This window comes from Salvelinus fontinalis, chromosome 11, assembly GCF_029448725.1.
Source record: "Salvelinus fontinalis isolate EN_2023a chromosome 11, ASM2944872v1, whole genome shotgun sequence".
NCBI classification, from domain to species: domain Eukaryota; kingdom Metazoa; phylum Chordata; class Actinopteri; order Salmoniformes; family Salmonidae; genus Salvelinus; species Salvelinus fontinalis.
Genome location: NC_074675.1, coordinates 45,509,083 through 45,530,487, shown reverse-complemented (window position 1 = coordinate 45,530,487; position 21,405 = coordinate 45,509,083). Strand labels below are relative to the sequence as shown.

Here is a 21,405-nt window from a genome sequence, read left to right as displayed (position 1 = left end):
CCAGTATCTTTTGACTTTGCTATTGTTATCTCCAAAGTTTTGGCATGTTCATAAATTGCGTCTGTGAATCCGCCATAGAAATATAAATAATAAGATGAAACTCTGGTAATATGGATAGCTTAACTATTGAACGGTTTGGACTAGAGACACCTCTTTCTACATTGTAATGGACAAGGTAGGCTGCTGGTTGGCTGCTGGCAGACTATTTGGCTGCGCAACAGCAATGCCAAGTCATGCCTTGGTTAGGGGAATTGAAATGATAGGCCACACTGACTTTGCTCATGATGAATGCCGCACATTATATCAAAAAACACCCTGAGCGCATCGGACATGAAACGAAACACCAATACAAATGTAACAACAGAGCAAAATAGACAAATACGTTTGTGGAATATTCTTTCTCTTGTGCCTTTATATTATAGGATAGACACATGATTTCTAGCTGCACCAATCAAGGCAGTGGCAAAAACTTAAGTTTGCACCTGCTATTTTAATTTGCTCCATGGCTCAGGCAGCCAAGTGTAGGCTTGGCTGACAAAGATGATCCATTATATTTCTCAGCTCTATCGTAACTCGTGAAGAGGAAGAACTTTGCAGGTGTTTCTGATTAATGAACAATGCCATGCCGGTGGGTGGTAACATTCAAATAAAACCTAGCCCTGAAAAGAAACGTAGACTGAAAAGTATTAGCACGTCATATCATAGTTCCCCTATGGCACACGGCATTGGCATGGAAAATATCTTAAGTTACCACTTCAGATTTCCCACTTCAAACCCAAATATATCTATGACTTATTGACTTAAATCGTTGTACAACATCATGGGTAAGCCATGGACATTGTCTTTCAACTAATAATAAGTGCATTTCCGCCCTTATGGGTGTTTTAAAACTACTAAAATGTCTCTCCACCCCATGGCAAAATAGGTAGACTTTCAGGAAATTAGCTGTACAACTGCTAAAAAATGTATCTGCCCCATGGCAAAATTTGTAGAATTACAGCAAATTTGTTATAAAATGTATTTTTTCTCTGCTCCATGGCAAAAATAACTTTAAAATTTACATTTTTGTCTCCGCCATCAAGAGAGGGGCCACTAAAATGTTTTAAAGCGAGGTGGCAAACTGTTGGTAGGCAGGAGCAGGGGAAGCCTGTCTTTCTACTACATAGCTGCCTAGTAATCTAGTGACACAAGTGTATAGTCTGCTTTCCTTCCGGTTTTATGACTGGAGTTTTCCTGATCAGAAATTACTTCTGGCCCTATTGTGTAGAGGTAAAGAAAGCCACGGTATCATTGTGCAGGTAACTGCCAAAATAACCAAAACACTTGAGTAAATGAGGGATAGAAATTGAAAAAAGGTAGAATATTGATAGAATATTGAGAAAAGGTGCTTCCACACAGGAGTAGTTCCTGAGTTAATTAAGCAGTTAACATCCCATCATGCTTAGGGTCATGCATAAATATGCTGCGCAGGCCATTATTTTGGCTACCATGGCTATGCCCTCTTAGGATGACAATGCCCCCATCCACAGGGCACGAGGGGTCACTGAATGGTTTGATGAGCATGAAAATGATTTAAGCTATATGCCATGGCCTTGTCATCAGATCTCAATCCACTTGTGGGAGATTATGGAGTGGCACCTGAGACAGCATTTTCCACCACCATTGACAAAACACCAAATTATGGAATTTCTCACTGAAGGATGGTGTGTTGTCGCATCACTCCAACATAGTTCCAGACACCTGTAGAATCTATGTCAAGGTTCATTGAAGCTGTTCTGGCTTGTGTTGGACCAACGCCCTATTAAGACACTTTATGTTGGTGTTTCCTTACCTGTAACGCCATGCTTTCTAAGATAAGCTTATTTGCTATGTGTTTGTCTGTCTGTGCGTGCGTGCGTCTTCCTGTGTGATGAATTGTTTATATCAGTCCCATGCCTGTGGTCTGTCATGGCCACTCACACAAGCACAGAGGTTGTTTGACATTTGTTCCATCTCTTTTACTGTCTGTCCGTCCCTAAGCCACTGGCCTCTGACAGTATAGTACCCTCTTCTTCATACTGTACATATACATTACATTATCTTGCCACTGTGTTCTATCTGTGCATTTTGGGGGGGCTGGCTTTGTACAGGAATTGTGAGCATGTGGGAAAGTCATTGGAATTCCAGTAATTAGTACATGCTAGCTAGGAAAGCATATTTGAGGGCAAAATGCAGGCTAATTGAACAGTTTCCTATACCATCGGATTGAGTTAGTTTTAGTTCTCCATACATTTTCCTCGTGTCTTGTGCTTGTTTCAGTTCCCCCCAGTAGCTGCTTCTCCTTAGCTTCATAAGTATTGCTTTTACATACGATTCCCGGTATGTTGCTTGTAAAAATTATTGGGAAATGTTTCTTCTCTTCCTTGTCGGTGTTCACCTTTTATATAGCGATTGCTTTTGCCTGGTAGGACCAAGAGACATTTAACTTTGACCCTGTTGTGCAACCGTTGTCATGGTAACCCGACAGCTGCGTGTTCTAAAATATGTTGCCCTTTTGTAATTGGGTGTGGTGAGTAGAACGATTGAGCCTCACACCTTGGAAATCAAGTTTAAAACAATGAGTTTATATCTGGTTGCTCTTTTTAGTACAGCTACTGTTGGCTTGTGACTCATTCAAAAGACTTCTCTATAGATTTTGCCAGCTTGTAGTCCTAAAACCCAGAAAAAAAGTGACCTCTGGTTCGTTCTGCCATCCTATGGGGAAAATGAATGAGGAAAGAATAGGGTTTTGGGATAAACGCTGAAAATAAGGTCAGAGGTTAACACAGGCTTAGGAGATCTAATACGTTTTGTTCTATGAGATAATAGCAGTCTGGTAACATTACCTTCATGAATTATGAAGCCTTTGTTTTTTACTATTACATAAATTCTTCTAAATATACAGAAAGTGACGTTAGCTGATGAAGATTATTTCATTACACAAATGTATAAGATCTTCTAAGCCTGTGTTTTTGGCATTTATACAAAAATCATCCAAAAACAACATTTAATTTTCCTCATAGGCTTTGTCCAACGAACCATGGCGGAGTTGGTGCCTACAAAAAGACGCCTTTACTATTTCTCTCTATTCTTATACAATTACTAAATAAATAGTCAACATATTAAAACAATTAATAAACACGTATTACAAGTATCTATTTTCATACATACATTTAATCATCTCATAAATACATTTAATCATCTCATTATTCAGCTAGTGCTCAATACACAGCAAGAAACAATGTTTAGGCTTTTGTTTATATCCTGTTTCCATTTGGACTGGGCCTCTGTTACCATGACAACGGAGCTGCCATTAGTTATTGTTAGCTTCTATGCTAGCGGACATCTAACTAATTTAACTATGAAAACCTAACGAACACAATACAACAATAGCATAACTACGCTCCTCTTAACTTACTGTTTCTTATAATGTGCTTTACAACTCGCTCACCTTGGGAAAAATAGTTTAAACCAATGAGTTTATATCTGGTTGCTCTTAGTACAGCTACTGTTGGCTTGTCACTCATTCAACTGACATGCTAGCGTGAGAACTACAGCAGTGAGAGCTCGTGAAAAAAACGCTGGAACGAGCAGCCCCCTCCGTTGGCCCAAACCCAGCACAACCACACTTCTATAAATATACTGTATGATTAGCTCAAAATTACAAAGTTTAACATATATCTCACATTCTCCTCCTCTTGAAAAATGGTGTCCCGATATTACAACTATACAGGTAAATTATACTGTACCTTCAACTACTTGTTGGCATTGCACAGGGAACCCAAAAATGACCAACTCAACTATACCGCTTACACTCAGTGGCCAGTTTATTAGGTACACACATCTAGGACCTGGTCGGACACCCCTTTGCCTCTAGAACAGCCTGAATTCTTCGGGGCATGGACATGTTGCACAATTGGTATCAAAGGAACCTAACATGTGCCAGGAAAACATCCCCTACACCATTACGCCACCAGCCTGTACCGTTGACAACAGGCAGGATGGGGCCTTACTCATGCTGCTTACGCCAAATCCTCACTGCCATCAGCATGATGCAATAGGAACTGGGATTTGTTGGCAGTGCTTGACTAAGTCCTGAGCGTGGTACCAGCACCTCTAATTTTGGCGGAATTACGTACCGTCTCCTCTATAAAACAAAGTAGCGTATCGCCTTCCCAGATTCACACACCGAGGCAATAAAGGTTGATCAAACCAGAATGACGGCGAGATCTGCATTGAACGAGTGGAATCACTTCTCCTGTGCAGTGTTCCATCTGGTTTGATCTCAATTTTTTTCTCCATTCTCTGAGCAAAGCTCTCATTTGCACTTGGCCTCTGGTTTCTTATCTTGTACTCAAACACTTTTCCAATCACTGGGTCTTTGTGTCGAGTCTCCCGTGTCTCATCTCTGGAGATTGGCTGTGCTGAGTAGTGTCTCGTTCTTGGATGGCGTTGAATGTGATAGAGCTGAACAGTGGAGTAGGCTCTTCTTGCTGCTTTGTAGCACTGGCAGTGTCCTGACTTACTCCCTCTGTACACTGTGTCATGAACGTCTCTGTATCTAATGGCATCCTTGATTGGCTATCTGCGTTTCCATTTGCCTTAGCAGGTCTGTACTTTATGGTGGAGTTCAAATCAGCCAATTCAGCAACCCACCTCTGTCCTGTTGCATTCAACTTAGTGGTGGTCAGCGCCACTGCTTTCATTTCTTTACATTCACAACAGTAAGTTAGCAGCTTGCCATAGCCTACTTGTAAATCATTTGTAAATAATGACTTTGTATTTCCTCTTATGGTGAATAAAAGGTTGGCTGCGCAATGTTGTTAGCCAATGTTCTGTTAATTATATGAGCTGGCTGGACAAAGAAAACCATTATTAATTAATTAAGCAGGTCCTAAGAAACATAAGACCAATACAATTTATTTTCAAAAGAATAGAATAGCATATTTTGAGTTTAATTTGGTCAGAAATTATGTATTTCTAAAATAGACATACTTTTCCCACACAACTTGAGTGTCACAAACATGTGGAACCACTGTCCTATAACAGAAAAGTTGTATTTTAAAACAGAGCCCATGTTTTCATTTTTGGAATTACCTGGATTTCTGCATAAATTGATCATAAAATTTGATCTGATCTTTATCTAAGTCACAACAATAGACAAACACAGTCTAATAACATACACAATAACACATTGAACACACCGTGTAAACATTCACAGGTCAGGGTGGGGAAAGTATGTGAACCCTTGGATTTAATAACTGGTTGACCCTCCTTTGGCAGCAATAAACTCAACCAAACATTTTCTGTGGTTGCGGATCAGACCTGCACAACGGTCAGGAGGAATTTTGGACCATTCATCTTTACAAAACTGTTTCAGTTCAGCAATATTCTTAGGATGTCTGGTATGAACTGCTTTCGAGGTCATGCCACAGCATTTTAAATCGGGTTGAGGTCAGGACTCTGACTGAGCCACTCCAGAAGGTGTATTTTCTTGTGTTGAAGCCATTCTGTTGTTGATTTACTAATGTGTTTTGGGTCGTTGTCATGTTGCATCACCCAACTTCTGTTGAGCTTCAATTTGTGGACAGATAGCCTTACATTCTCCTGCAAAATGTCTTGATAAACTTAGGAATTAATTTTACCGTCAATGATAGCAAGCTGTCCAGGCCCTGAGGCAGCAAAGCAGCCCCAAACCGTGATACTTTACATTTGGGGTGAGGTTTTGATGCTGGTGTGCTGGGCTATTTTTCTCCACACATAGTGTTGTGTGTTCCTTCCAAACAACTCAACTTTAGTTTCATCTGTCCACTGAATATTTTTGCCAGAAGCGCTGTGGAACATCCAGGTGCTCTTTTACCAACTTCAGATGTGCAGCAATGTTTTATTTGGACAGCAGTGCCTTCTTCCATAGTGTCCTCCCATGAACACCATTCATGTTTAGTGTTTTACATATCGTAGACTTATCAACAGAGATGTTAACATGTTCCAGAGATTTCTGTAAGTTAACTGACACTAGGATTCTTCTTAACCTCATTGGACATTCTGCACTGTGCTCTTGCAGTCATCTTTGCAGGGCGGCCACTCCTAGGGAGAGTAGCAACAGTGCTGAACTTTCTCCATTTATAGACAATTTGTCTTACCGTGGTCTGATGAACATCAAGGCTTTTAGAGATACTTTTGTAACCCTTTCCAGCTTTATGCAAGTCAACAATTCTTAATCTTAGGTTTTCTGAGATCTCTTTTGTTCAAGGCAGTCCAGTGTCCTTTTGCCCATCTTAATCTTTTCTTTTTATTGCCCAGTCTGATATAAGGCTTTTTCTTTGCAACTCTGCCTAGGCCAGAATCCCAGAGTCACCTCTTCACTGTTGACGTTGAGACTGTTGTTTTGCGGGTACTATTTAATGAAGCTGCCAGTTGAGGACTTGTGAGGCATCTGTTTCTCAAACTAGACATTAATGTACTTGTGCTCTTGCTCAGTTGTGCACCGGGGCCTCCCACTCCTCTTTCTATTCTGGTTAGGGCCAGTTTGCGCTGTTCTGTGAAGGGAGTAGTGGCAATTTATTTCTCAGGACAAGAATAGACTGACGAGTTTCCGAAGAAAGTTCTATGTTTCTGGCCATTTTGAGCCTGTAATCGAATCCACAAATGCTGATGCTCCAGATACTCAACTAGTCTAAAGAAGGCCAGTTTTATTGCTTCTTTAATCAGAACAACAGTTTTCAGCTGTGCTAACATAATTGCAAAAGGGTTTTCTAATGATCAATTAGTCTTTTTAAAATTATAAACTTGGATTAGCTAACACAATGTGCCATTGGAACACAGGAGTGATGGTTGCTGATAATGGGCCTCTGTACGCCTATGTAGATATTCCATAAAAAAATCTGCCATTTCCAGCTACAATGGTCATTTCCAGCATTAACAATGTCTACACTGTATTTCTGATCATTTTTATGTTATTTTAAAAAAGGACAAAAAATTTGCTTAAAAAAAAAAAATTCTAAGTGGCCCCAAACTTTTGAACGGTAGTGTATGTACAGTATGTATGTTGAGCAATGACAGTGAGTGTTGTGCACCACTGACTGTTATGGAAACAACAATGTGTGTGTGTGTGTGTGTGTGTGTGTGTGTGTGTGTGTGTGTGTGTGTGTGTGTGTGGCGCGGGGAGGGCAGCGCGGAGCGTCTCTCCCTGGCACCAACCATGGCACTGCACTGTGCTCATGGAGGCTTTTCAGCTTGAGAGCTTTTCAGATAAACTGCTCTTTCTCTATTTTCTCTCTCTCCATCCATCACACTCTCTATTTTTCTCCCTTTCACTTTCTCTCCTTTTCATCTATTTTCTCTCCCTCTCTTTCTGTCTCCCTCTCTCGCTACACAATGACTGCCATTCACAGGCATTCTTGAAGAACAAAAAAGTGCTCTGAAGAAAAACGTGTCTGAAATGCCATGGAAGGCAGTTGGGATTTCTGCTTGACATTCACTCGGACCCAGAGTCAGGTTGCTGCGTGTCCACTGTGGGTTCACTGGTTTCCACCCCCTGTTTGTGGGACATGGGGATGGAGGAGGGAGTGGAGGGGGGAAACCTGGCCCGGTGCCTGGTAGGAAGAAAGCGAGATGCATGAAGATGGAGACTGGCGAAATATCACTGAGGTCATTACCATAGTTGGGCCATTACACCTTTGGTGGTCTGACAAAGCACACCCCTCACCTGCTTAAAATTCACGAGTTGTGTTAACTCATATGGAGCCTTGATCTTAGTGAGTTTGAAAGATTTATATCTGAATTGGATGTAGTATGGAGAAAAAGCTAATAATTTCTCTCTTTTCCTCTTTAACTTCTCTGTTAAAACAGTCCCAGTCAGTGTGGTATGTCTGTCAGTGTGACAGTCTGAGCTGCCCTTGTTGCCCTCATGAATGGGCTGATGTTGTGAATGGCTGGCTGCAGCAGCTAACAGGGCATGCATTGTTGTAGCTCTGTCATCATGGCTGCCAGGGGGAGACTTGTGTTGTTGTTGTTGTTGTTGTCAGAAGTTGTTAAGTGAACCTGACTAGCTAGCTGGTGGCTAACTGGTGTTAGCGCACTTAGCATCAGTTGGCTGTGGCTGGAGACTTTTTGAAGTGCTCTCCCTCAGTCCTCTTTTGTCCTGAGTGACTCCTTCCTCTCCTCTGAAACAGCGCCCATATATGGTCATGCCTGGGAGAAGCATGGTCTGACTCTGTTATTCAGTTTCTCTCCCCTTCAACATTAGCTGAACCCTGCTCTTTTAAATGAATGGAAAAGTTCTCGAACCCACCTGACCTCTTTCCTTAATAACACTCAGCCAAAGAAGCTAAATAAAGATAACTTCTAAATAGACTACAAGTTCCCCTGTAACTAACCACCACAAGACTTCATTTGTGTTGTCTAGAAAACGACAACATATCAGACTGCTGAATGCTATGGCTGTAAATACGACGTTTCCCACACAATGAGCCAGTCTTTTAGCTTCCACATGTTCTTTTATTGCATAAAACCATCCCATTTTCAGATACATCTCTTAAGTTATATTTTATCCAAATTTAGACAGCCTTTTACTTTGCTAAATATCAAAACAAAAAATAAGCTCTACCTCCAATGAATTCAGCCCTGTCTCTAACAGCGCAAATAAACCCAGCTCACGTTTGTCTCTCCGCGCTGAGGTTCTTTGATATGTACCCTATTTTAGTTTCCCTCCACACTGTCCTGTTTAGGCTCATCGTCTTCCAGGGAATGCTTTGTGACACATCTCTCTTTGGTTGGGTTTGTTACATCAGGATGTAGTGTAGGAACTTGATTCCTCTCCCTTTTGGCCCAGACAGGACAAACTTAACCTTCAGGAGGTTTGCTGTTGTGTGTGTGTGTGTGTGTGTGTGTGTGTGTGTGTGTGTGTGTGTGTGTGTGTGTGTGTGTGTGTGTGTGTGTGTGTGTGTGTGTGTGTGTGTGTGTGTGTGTGTGTGTGTGTGTGTGTGTGTGTGTGTGTGTGTGTGTGTGTGTGTGTGTGTGTGTGTGTGCGTGCGTGTGTGTGTCTGCGTGTGTGGGCTGGCCTTGTGGAATGTTGTGTGTCAGGGGAGAGCCAGGGCCGGGCTGTCCTGTGATGTCACAGCCTACTGCTTCAGAAGAGCTGTCAGATAAATAGATGAGAGGGGGAAAGAAGGGGTGGAAGAGAGGATAGAAGGAGAGAGGGTTTGGATAGGAGAGTGATCTGACCTGGCAGAGGGAAAAGTACAGAGCAGAACATGTTGTACTGCTGTTGGAAGGGTCAGCTTGTGTACCCCTATTCTCCACTTACCCCCTTTAGCAGTGTGCACACAAATTGTCAGAACAGGGCCGAATTAGGAGTGATGAATTGGAAGGTGGAGCGAGGGATTATTTTTCCCCCCACAGAACCAAAGAGAAACCACACTTTAAGCCCGTACCAACCTCACATATGAAGCCATACAAACCCACAGGAAACGATAATGTCTTTTCAATTCAAGTAACCTTTGACAAAATTACACTTTATTCTACAGTGCGCATTTTGACTCTACCAAACAAGTGGTGACGCCTGTTCATAAACATCCTGGGCTTAGGAAGTCTGCTCCCCACATCAGTCAGTAGCTGGAGAGGAGGAGCCTCTGTGTCTGACAATCAGCTCCGCCTTAAACTAGCAACCAACGCCCATCAACACCTTGCCAAAAACCGATGACCTGCCTGGTGTGTTGCCATGGTGACCGCCTGTTGTTCCACCCCTCACCGTTGACCGCTGCAGTGCAGTGAAAAGGGGGCAGGATTAGTGGGTTGATACCTCCCATGAATCCTCCCAGTGGTTGCATCTGAAGTCAAGGTCACAAGACTTTGGCTGGCAGGCTGTCTGTGCGCATGTCTACCGTGTAGACTTTTCCATAACGGGCTGTAAGGTGATCCCCTCCAGTGTTGCGGTGTGGTAGTGTCTGGCTGTGGTGTCTGGTGTGATGCTCTCCTCTCCTATATTGGGCCTTTCAGTCGCTTCTCTGTCAGCTGATACAACACAGACCTGCAAACACGTCAGCACCGCTCTGAGGGATAGGTGGAGCGTGTGTGGCAGATCTGAGAGCAACACACACAGACGTACGTACACACACACACAGACCCCTCTGACCCCAGCCGCCTCAGGTTTCATCCTCACTGGTGTGTGTATGTGCTGGAAGTCAGAAGGGGTGTGTCTATTTTTCCGATTGAGACCCCCTTTAAATCAAACAGATCAGACTGCTGAATGCTATGGCTACTAATAATAACACCTCTTGGCTTCTTGTTAACGTGACTCTCTTTGGGATACGAGATATATTATCTGATGGGCTTAGATCACTTTTTCATGTGTGTTTTGGAGGAGAACAGTGAATGTCTATACAGCTGGTTTAAGGTCTCGGTGCAGAAATAGCCAGGTCGTACAAAGTACCAGTCGACAGTGCAAGTGGTGCTAGGCAGTGTCTCAGTAACTTGTCGGAATCTCTCTGCCCATACCTATGCCTCATCCGTAGTCTGCCATTAAATAGCTAGCAATGCAAAAAGGAGTACATGTTTAGAAAGGGGTTTGGCCATAAATCCATTGTGCATGTCTTCTTTTCAAATGCATGCTATGAAAACCATTTCTCTTAGTTATAACTGAAGAAATATAGTTGTTTTCTCAAATGTATGATGAATTGCGCCCAGTGTTCAATGAACCTTTTTCATTTAGAATGGTTTAGGGACACCTTTGTCTACATGTAGCTGACTAAATCATTTACATTTACATTTAAGTCATTTAGCAGACGCTCTTATCCAGAGCGACTTACAAATTGGAAAGTTCATACATATTCATCCTGGTCCCCCCGTGGGAATTGAACCCTGGTCCCCCCGTGGGAAATGAACCCACAACCCTGGCGTTGCAAGCGCCATGCTCTACCAACTGAGCCACACGGGACCTAAATGAATGTGACCCGGTTATTTCATGTTAATTAACAACCACAGCCAGTGCTTTTGTTACTAGTGTTAGTAGGCCTTTCTGTAGCGATCATAATGTGAGAAGAGACACTTACACAGTCCCAGCCCAGGCCTCACTTATTCTGAATGGCTGGCGTTGTGGAGGCACTCTGCATACTGTCAGTCTATTGGGACCACTGTGTTGACACAACCCAGGCCCTCATATCAAATCCAATTTTATTTGTCACATGCTTCATAAACAATGGGTGTAAACTAGGGCTGTTGCTGTGACCGGCTGTTGCGGTCGGTCACGAGTCATGAAGGCAGTCAAATTCCACATGACCGTTTAGTCACGGTAATTAGGCTTCTCCAAGCTCTGATGCTGCTACTGGTCATTAGTAGCCTAGTAAACTTGCTAACTGCCTGGTACTCAGCAAAAATCTAATCAAACACTTCATGAGAGTCCATGAGCTCATATTGCGCAACATTTCTATAGGCTGTGCAATTGTGGGAGAAAACAGAGTGATGGCCGCTAATAAAAAGAGGAGGAACCCATCAGCGTTCTATAGGCTAGGACTACTATATTTATTTCTCAACTTTCCTAATATTAAGCACATTGCTTCTCTTTACAACAGGAGTATAGTCTACTTGGCTGGCATGAAAATGAACCAAGTGCATAGATGACATGTGTTTATTTCCCACTGCCCCTGTTTCCCCTATTTTGAGACCGGTGCATGATAAATGGTCCATTCTAAATCATAACTAATTTCATACATATTATGTAGTATATGTAAATGACAAAACTAAATCAAGAATAGTCTGATGGGTGACAATATTAGCCTATCACTTGTGAATTCTATATTATCACTAGTGAATAATGCCCAGTGTAAGAAACAATGCCTTTCTTTTGCAGCTTTTTCTAATCATAGTCACACACCTGATGTAGCCTAGCCCATAGACCTATATGTTTAATAAGGTTTTATTGTCGGGTTCACCTAGGGGTCATAAAAAAGGTTGTACCCAAATGTTTGATGTATTAGAAAAAAATGTATTATGCTTATGTTTTATTCATTTATTAATATTAATTAATACTTACATTTATAGGGTTTTAGACTACTGATTAACAATAGATATAGTCATTGTAGAAGTTTAGTATTGTTCTACATTTGTATTTTAGTTCTCTCTCTCTCTCTCTGCCTCATTATAAAGAGGCCCTTAGACAGAACTCTGCAGGGGAGTGAAGGAGATAAGACTAGGTAAACATTCCACAATGGGTCAACTTTGGGGGAAGGGGACATTTACTGCTAAGTGTTTAAAGGCCCTGTTTATACAGCTTTGTAGGCATGGTTTTGGTCCCAGGAGTAGAGGATGATGATATAGGCAGTGACGACACCAGGGCGTGACTTAGGGCAGTGACATCACCAGGGCGTGACTTAGCGTTTAATAAAACCACTGGAGACCCATTGGTGGGGGCAGAACTTACTCAGAAACATGCGTGCTATGTTCCTGTTTGTCAACTTCTGTCTGCAATTGCATTAATAAAGGTTTTGAATGATTTAATTAAAGATATTGTCATAATGCTAATTTCACCAATGATTGACAAAGAAGGACGTAAGGAACAAACCCTAACAGTATCATAATTAAAGGGGCCAAATAACTTTTTGAAATTAAGCACATTCATCCGCCTTAAAATCATTTGGAGAAAATATTTATATTTTATTCAGCTTCGTTCAATTGTTTTCTTCATACTATAAAATAATACCACGGATTTATAAGCAAATCTTGTGTGCTAAATGAACTAGTATAGCCCACAGCCATATGGCATAGCCACATCAGGATCTAACATAAGAACAAATCAGAGTATGCTATTATTTTCTTCTGAAATAGACTACATTTTCTTCATATCATGCTTCTTTAGACCTGTCTAAAATAAATAAAGGATTTATTGTGAAGGTGTAGGCTATATTACATAGATTTAATAGACATTTAAAAATGTCTAATAAATCCATGTGTGGAAGCCAGGAGATACTAAATGTGTTTATATTAATTATCGGACAATTACCATGATACCGACAATTATTTGCTTGACAATCACTGGCTGACAACATTTTGTGACTGCCACAGCCCTAGTGTAGGCTGTGATATGCTTACTTACGGGTCCTTTTCTAACAATGCAGAGTTTAAGATAGTGCCACGAGGAATAAATGCACAGTGAATAACAATAACGAGTAAAAATAACATGGTTATATACAGGCAGTACCAGTATTTACCATATTTACCCCGTTTGGCTGTTTCATGAAAACCTCCCCCTCGGGACATTGGGCCGGACTGACTCCCCATGTGTTCCTGTTGTGGTTCTAAACACAGATTTGAAAAGTAAGTAACAGGAAGTAGGGTTGCGTGCTCGGGGGTAGTAGGGGGTACCTGCTTAGTATAGTGTTGTGCCTGCGCTCGTATCCTGAACTGGACTAGTTCACTGTCCCCCCACCCCCTCCCCCACTCCACCTCCCTCCAGTCGTCACTTCAGCCTTGGTAGTACTGCACTCTGACTTCTGAGTAGCAATAAAGGAACACCCTCACATACAAAATGTAGGTCTGTTGCACCTGGCAGAAAAGTGAATTGTCACCACAGATGATATGGTGTCACATTCAAAGCGAAATTTGTCAGATGTTTTTAGACCTTTTAGGGTAGTCGAACCACAACCAATGTCGTGGGATGTGGTTTCATCTTGACATTACTCTACTTTTGAGGTTTGGAAACATCTGACAAAGTTCCATTGACAAGGGAAATGTGCGTTTTAAGTTCTAGCACTCTTTGCCATCAAATCTAACTGTCTCTCTCTGTGTCTCTGTGTGTCTGTGTCTCTGTGTCAGTGCGGGGATGTCGCCCAGGGAAGATCGTGCAGATGTCAGAGGCTGAGGTGAGAGGCCTCTGCATAAAGTCCAGAGAGATCTTCCTCAGCCAGCCCATCCTGTTGGAATTGGAGGCTCCCCTCAAAATCTGTGGTAGGTGGTGATGAGGATGGTGATGGTGGCAGATGATGAGTTGTCCAGTTCAAGACCTATTATTAATTCATTGGCCTCTGTGGATAGATAGGCTATGGTAGTTAAGTAACCCCCCGCCCCTCCTCAGGTGACATCCACGGCCAGTACACAGACCTGCTGCGGCTCTTTGAGTACGGGGGCTTCCCGCCCGAAGCCAACTACCTGTTCCTGGGGGACTACGTGGACCGAGGCAAGCAGTCCCTGGAAACCATCTGTTTACTGCTGGCTTACAAGATCAAATACCCCGAGAACTTCTTCCTCCTCAGGGGCAACCACGAGTGTGCTTCCATAAACCGCATCTATGGCTTCTATGATGAGTGTGAGTAGTATGCATGCGTGCACACACACACTCTGCGTGCGCACACACACACACACACACACATCAATACATTGCTTCATGCACTTGTTAGTGTATCATACAAGTCATTGAGCTAAATACCCACCCGGCACACACGCTAATTCATGTTTATTTGCCATTCAACACATACAGCCTCTGTGACAAGAGTAAAGTTGCAAATGAATACACTTGCACACACTGTCTCACATGAGTCTAGAAGACCCCAGATGATTGTATGAAGTATATTTAAACTTCATCTCTTAATGTTTCTCTAGGTAAGCGCAGATTCAACATAAAGCTGTGGAAGACATTTACTGACTGCTTCAACTGCCTTCCCATCGCTGCCATCGTAGATGAGAAAATCTTCTGTTGCCATGGAGGTACTGCTGGAAGAGCTGTCACTCAAACTCCCTGTCTATGAATGATATGGTTGTTAAAAGAGCATGGAGAGTTTTGTCTTGCTCAGAAAGTGAATGAAAGTTGATGTAGCGTTAGAATAATGATTACATACTACATAGTTATTATATATACTGTAACTATTTGATACCTAACGCAAGCAGGCATTAGACATGAGTCATGACTATGATTAAGTGAAATAAAGAGTTAAAGGCTCTGTGCACAGCAGTGCCTCTCCTACAACGGGCTGGTCCTGGCAGGGAAACTAACCTTGAAAGTGTGTGTGGTTTGTATGCGTTTTGGATGACTGAGTGCTGTTGTCTCTGCACTCCTCTGTCTCCTACCAGGCCTCTCTCCAGACCTGCAGTCTATGGAGCAGATCCGTCGTATCATGAGACCCACAGACGTCCCTGACACCGGTAGGTCCACATGCACACAGATGGATGGATGCACATGTACATACACATATACGGAACAAAAATATGAAACGCAACATGCAGCAATTTTAAAAGCTTTTACTGAGTTACATTTCAAATCACAAAATCAGTCAATTGAAATAAATTCATTAGGCTCTAATCTATGGATTTCACATGACTGGGAATACAGATATGCATCAGTTAGTCACAGATACCTTAAAAGAAGTGGGCCTCACAATGGGTCTCAGGATCTCATCACGGTATCTCTGTGCATTCAAATTGTACACACACAGAGATATATTTTACTGTCCTTTCTCGGACCTAAAATAGATTTCTATTCAGAATCCTATTTCTCCTAACCCTAATCCTAACCTAAACCTAACCCTAAACAACCGCTTATCCTAACCTAAACCTAACCCCTAAACAACTCCTAACCTAACCCCTAAACCTAACCCATAACCCTAATTGTACCCTAATTGTAACACTAAACCTAAGCCTAAAATAGCCTTTGTCCTTGTGTGGGCCTGCGAAATGTCCCCACGAGGATAGTAATACACACACACTCCTCTCCAACTCCCCAAGCTGTTTACAATAACATGTGCCATATCCTTTAGCGGACAGTAGGGGTCATCCCAGATTGTACTGATTTTGGGTAGTTTAGCTAATTCTTTGTTAAAGAGTTTCTGATTCTCCAAGCCAAATGAATATTGACATTACCATTTAGATGAGTTGTTTAAACATCACTTTAACGACTGTATGTGATCAACCCATTGTTATGTCAATACAGTAGACCTATGTATAGTTACATCTAAATAGGGTTCTCAGAATCATTGAATAAGTCACAGAAAACCCAAGGGATCTAGTATCTGCTCATCAGACCTTTCTAGCAAACATCTCCTTATATGGGAGTGATGTGAACTACTGGACCGTAAGGCCATTTTACACGTCTCAGATCCTGTTATGGTTGTGGTTGTGTGTGTGTGTGTGTGTGTGTGTGTGTGTGTGTGTGTTCCAGGGTTGCTGTGCGATTTGCTGTGGTCGGACCCAGACAAAGATGTTCAGGGTTGGGGGGAGAACGACCGCGGGGTCTCGTTCACGTTTGGGGCTGATGTGGTCAGCAAGTTCCTCAACCGCCACGATCTGGACCTCATCTGCAGAGCCCACCAGGTACTGTAACAATCAACTGACCTGTCATTGTAGTCGAAACAAGACATTAGAGTAGTCCAGTACATCCACCCAAACCCTGCTACACACACAATTGACAGCTCCAGTTCCTATAAACCTAAAGTATCAAATCTTAAAACACTTCTCCATTGCTGTTGAGATACTTAACCATTTTTCTTTTGACTTCTCTGATTACGTTGGTAACCAGTTTATAACAGCAATAAGGTACCTCAGGTGTTTGTGGTATATGGCCAATATACCACGGCTAAGGGCTGTGTCCAGGCACTCTGCATTGCGTCGTGCGTAAGAACAGCCCTTAGCCGTGGTATAGTGGCCATTTAAACATCGGGTGGGTCTAATCCTGAATGCTGATTGGTTAAAACCGCATTCCAGCCGGTGTCTATTCCACAAGTTACCACCGGCTAAATCTATGACTTTAAAATGCCTATTTACTCTGTTCCATCTGACTGCACAATCCCCTGTCTCATCAGCCCAGCCAGGCACTTTATAAACTTGATCTCCACTATAAAAAGCATCTAGACATTATCTCACATTTCTTTTAGACTAACAACACCTCCTCAGGCCTTAATGGCTAAGGGCTGTGTCCAGGCACTCCGCGTCGCATTGTGCATAAGAACAGCCCTTAGCCATATACCACAAACCTCCTTATCGCTTAATTATAGCTACACACTGATATAGTTACACTTCATGACTTCGATGGTCCACTCCACTGATGTGCTGACTGTGTGTCTCCCCCCACTCCACTGATGTGCTGACTGTGTGTGTCTCCCCCCACTCCACTGATGTGCTGACTGTGTGTCTCCCCAGGTGGTGGAGGATGGCTATGAGTTCTTTGCCAAGCGGCAGCTGGTGACTCTGTTCTCAGCTCCTAACTACTGTGGAGAGTTTGACAATGCCGGCGGTATGATGAGTGTTGACGAGACCCTGATGTGCTCCTTTCAGGTAACGTTACTAATGTAACGTCGGTATAATATCAGTAGTGTCAATGCAACCACTGACAACAACAGACAATAAGTCGTTTGGTTGTCATTAGGGTAGACTGACTGAGGGTATTCTCAGGATAAGTCCCAAAAGTGTATCATTCTACACACAGACGTTTGTAGTCCTACACTGTTTGTTCAATGAGGTACTTGTCAATGCTATGTTGTGATTATCAGTACCATCACTCTGCAACAGCTGGGGCCAAACAACAGCCCTTAGCTTTGATAGAATCCAACACTGCAGTCTCTTGTCTACTGGTTTTATTGATTTAAAGAATCATTTGACAGGTGAAATATGCCTTGGATTGGGATTTAGATGTATAGTCTTAATGGTCCATGTCCACCGTCACTCTGTAGATCCTGAAGCCGTCTGAGAAGAAGGCCAAGTACCAGTATGGAGGGATGAACTCCGGCCGACCCGTCACCCCGCCCCGCACCGTGGTCCCACCAAAGAAACGGTGAACAAGGAAGAGAGAGAGAGCGGAAGGGAGGGAGATGGAGGGATGTCGGGGATGAGTGACGGTCCCTCATCAGTTTTTCACAATGGAGAAACACTTAGCAGAAATAAATAAACGTAGATAAAACGCAAAGCAAAGTTTTTGATTTCATGACCCACTGCCCCCCCACCTCCGTTGTGTCTATTTGTTGTCATTTCCCTCTCTGAACTGTTCTGTGTCACGCACCGCTCCCCCTGTGTAACCAACCACACCCATTTAAAGGGAACAATGACGACACAAGGTGGTAATTCTGTTTGCATATTGGAGTGTTTTTCTTCGTTCTTGCTTTTTGGCTTATGACAGAATGACAACTACTAGCCCCAGTTGACCATTTCACCCCACCCCACCTGTCAAGTAAGAACAGGTGTTAATGACAATTACTGGGTTTTCAATAAATAAAATGGGGGGGGTAACTTTTTTTGGTTGGTCAGTGTCTTTTTCATTGAAATATGTGCTTTCAATGCAGTGAAAAATAAAACACTTCAAAGTATTGTAAAAAGACTAAATCACACAGAAATATAAAAGTAAATTGAATGTCACCAAATCAAAGCTATTTCCAACAGCAGACACTAAAATTCCTCAAAACCTATACAAATGGTTCCCTTCGTGGTAGTAGCACATAATACATTTTTGATCCTGACGAATCAAATCCCTGCTCGCAGCCACAATCAAACTGATTGGAGTTCCATAAAACAAAGTTGAATTGTATGTATTAAACACTACAGTGTAACAATGTCCAAGAAGACTCTTCTCATAGCCAGGGTCTCAAAACCTTATTGCATGAAGTACTTTAACAATCGCTGTCGTTTCACTATCTAAAACTAATAATTCAATCACTACTCTGCTTTTCTCTGGTCTCGCATCATAAAAAGTTGTTACACAAAAAGTTAACTCTGGTCTTCCCTTTATTTCACTCTTCTTGCGCATGTTTAATTACGCAGCACTAGGCTGTCAACAGTGATCTATCGATACGATCTGTGTTGATAACAATACCATGTTAAATCAATCAGACATGGTCATGACCTGAATCCTGACTCATTGGTCCTGATGCTCCAACCTTTTCCAGAAATGTACACTTGCACACTCCTCGTCATGGATTTAACAGCGTAGGACTGGTGTAAGATTTGGTTGGAGGGAGTTTACCGTCCCACAGTCGTTAAGTGCACACTTCGGGGCAAGGGTGGAGAATCCGGATGCATCCTTAGTAATGCTCCAGAGCCCAGTTCCCCAAAAGCATCTGAAGACTAAAGTTCATTATTAGAACCACAGGATCCTATCCCATGTCTCTTTTGGGAAACCGTTCCCAGACCAGTGGTGTATTGGAAGGTATACGCTGGTATACCCACGTATTTTTCAGTGGGCATTGCGTATACTCACTTCTTAAACCTCTGATGCGTACCAAAGTAGTGTGGGGGATGTATACGCCGAATCAATTAATTACACGGAACCCAAACCGGCTGCGAGCGTGCGCTATCGAGCATACATTTATTTTGCCCCCCCACACCAAACGCGATCACGACACGCAGGTTAAAATATCAAAACAAACTGAACCAATGACATTCATTTTGGGACAGGTCGAAAAGCATTAAACAAGTATGGCAATTTAGCTAGCTAGCTTGCACTTGCTAGCTAACGTTAATTTGTCCTATTTAGTTAGGTTGCTGTTGCTAGCTAATTTGCCCTGGGATATAAACATTTAGTTGATATTGTAATGACCCGGCTGGGTCATAAAGGGAAAAGAGACGGACTCTAGGTGTGCAGGTCAGAACATTAGGTTTATTCATAAACTGGGCTATTGTTCCGGCCACAACCCACGCCGCTAAATGCCGAACGTACACAATGTTAACCTGTCGGGTCAAGAGTCACTCTCATAGGAACAGATCAAGGCACGAACAGAAGAGAGAGAACAATGAGACAGTAATCCCTATTTATGCATTTCCAAATCCCGCGGTATTACCCATCATACCCCCCCAACCTTTCCATCTGTCCTGACATATTCAACCCCTGCTAGTAGCCATGAGAACCATAACACACCCACAAACACAGAACACAATACCGGGTCGTTACATAGCCCCCCCCTTTCTAAACCCTAGCCCCTAGGGTTACTCAACAAAATCCTTAAAACGACCCGGAGGTCGCATCAGTCTCTTGGGCCTCCCCGTGACTCTCAGCGGTGGCCCCCCAGAACGCTCCTCTGCCCCAATGTCATTTCCAGCGCCCTCCGAAGAAGCAGCCCCCTCCCCAGGCTCAGGTTGTGCTAGAGTCTCCTCGTTAGACTGTTCCCGTGGGCTCACATCAGAGCCCTCACTCCCATTCCCTACCGTTTTCCTCCCTCTGTAGGGTGCCAATCGATCCCGGTGGACCACCACCTTCCTGCTCCGTGGGGGAACCTCCACCCGGTACGTCACCTCCCCCACTCTCTCTATCACCAAACACGGCCCCACCCATGCACTGTCCAGCTTTGGGCACCGCCCCTTCTTGCGCGTGGGGTTGTGAAGCCACACACATTCTCCCGCTCCAAAGTGCCTCCCCCTAGCGCGCGAGTCGTAGTGGCGCTTTTGGCGCACCCCTGCGTTTTCGAGTTGCTCTCTTGCGAAGGTGTGAGCCGCTTCTAACCGGTTCTGCAGACGACACACATAGTTCGGGCCAGGCAAAACCCCGTCGTCATTATCAGGAGGGTGGCCAAACGTCAGTTCGGCTGGGGTGCGCAACTCACGACCTAACATTAGTAGTGCTGGGGAGCACGCAGTCGATTCTTGAACAGCCGACCTACACGCCATGAGAATAGACGGTAAGTGGGTGTCCCAATCTCTCTGGTGTTTTGAGGTAACGATGGCCAGCTGCTGTGCTAATGTTCTGTTAAATCTTTCCACCAGCCCATCGCTCTGCGGGTGAAGCGGAGTAGTGCGCGTCTTCTCCGCGCCTAACCGTCTACACAACTCTGAGAACACCCGTGACTCGAAGTTTCTTCCCTGGTCGCTGTGAATAGACTGTGGCACCCCAAACCGACTGATTATTCCCCCCACCAACGCATCAGCTATTGTCCCCGCCTCCTGGTCTGGGAGAGCGTAAGCCTCCGGCCACTTGGTGAAGTAGTCCATGGCGGTTAGAATCCACCTGTTACCGCTGTCTGTGGTTGGAAACGGCCCTACTATGTCTACCCCCAGTCTCTCCATGGGCTCCCCTACTGGGAATTGTTGTAGGAGGGCGTGTGACTGACCTGGAGGTCCTTTTTTAGCAGCACACTCGTCGCACTGCCTACAAAAGTCCTCAACATCCCTCCTGTGCCTTGCCCAATAGAAGCCTTTACGCATGCGCTTTAACGTTTTGGAGACCCCAAAATGCCCTGCGCCTACTCCCCCATGAAGCTGCTGTAACACGCTCCCCTGCAGCCTTTTGGGCACCACTACCTGCCACGTAATTTCTCCAGTCGCTGGCTTTTTCCACCCCCTCTGGAGCACTCCCTCAGCCACTCTAAGGACTGTGAATTTAGCCCACAGTCCTTTGGTGACTGGTGATAGAGGGGCTACTTCCCCCCACGGCGGTCGTCTTCTCTCTTCCACCCACCGCAGCACAGGACGCAGCTCTGCGTCCTC

General features: G+C 43.6%; 1 protein-coding gene across 1 annotated transcript in view; it reads left to right on the top strand.

Moving 5' to 3' along the window:
* Nucleotides 1–18,228, top strand: part of LOC129865833 (serine/threonine-protein phosphatase PP1-beta catalytic subunit-like) — a 40,660-nt gene extending 22,432 nt beyond the window's left edge. The window contains exons 2-8 of the mRNA XM_055938858.1: nt 13,828–13,959; nt 14,087–14,317; nt 14,611–14,715; nt 15,079–15,150; nt 16,163–16,314; nt 17,140–17,274; nt 17,670–18,228. Coding sequence (XP_055794833.1) covers nt 13,828–13,959; nt 14,087–14,317; nt 14,611–14,715; nt 15,079–15,150; nt 16,163–16,314; nt 17,140–17,274; nt 17,670–17,774 — 932 coding nt within the window. The 3' untranslated portion in view covers nt 17,775–18,228. The remainder of the gene's footprint in view (nt 1–13,827; nt 13,960–14,086; nt 14,318–14,610; nt 14,716–15,078; nt 15,151–16,162; nt 16,315–17,139; nt 17,275–17,669) is intronic.
* The last annotated feature ends 3,177 nt before the right edge of the window (nt 18,229–21,405 follow it).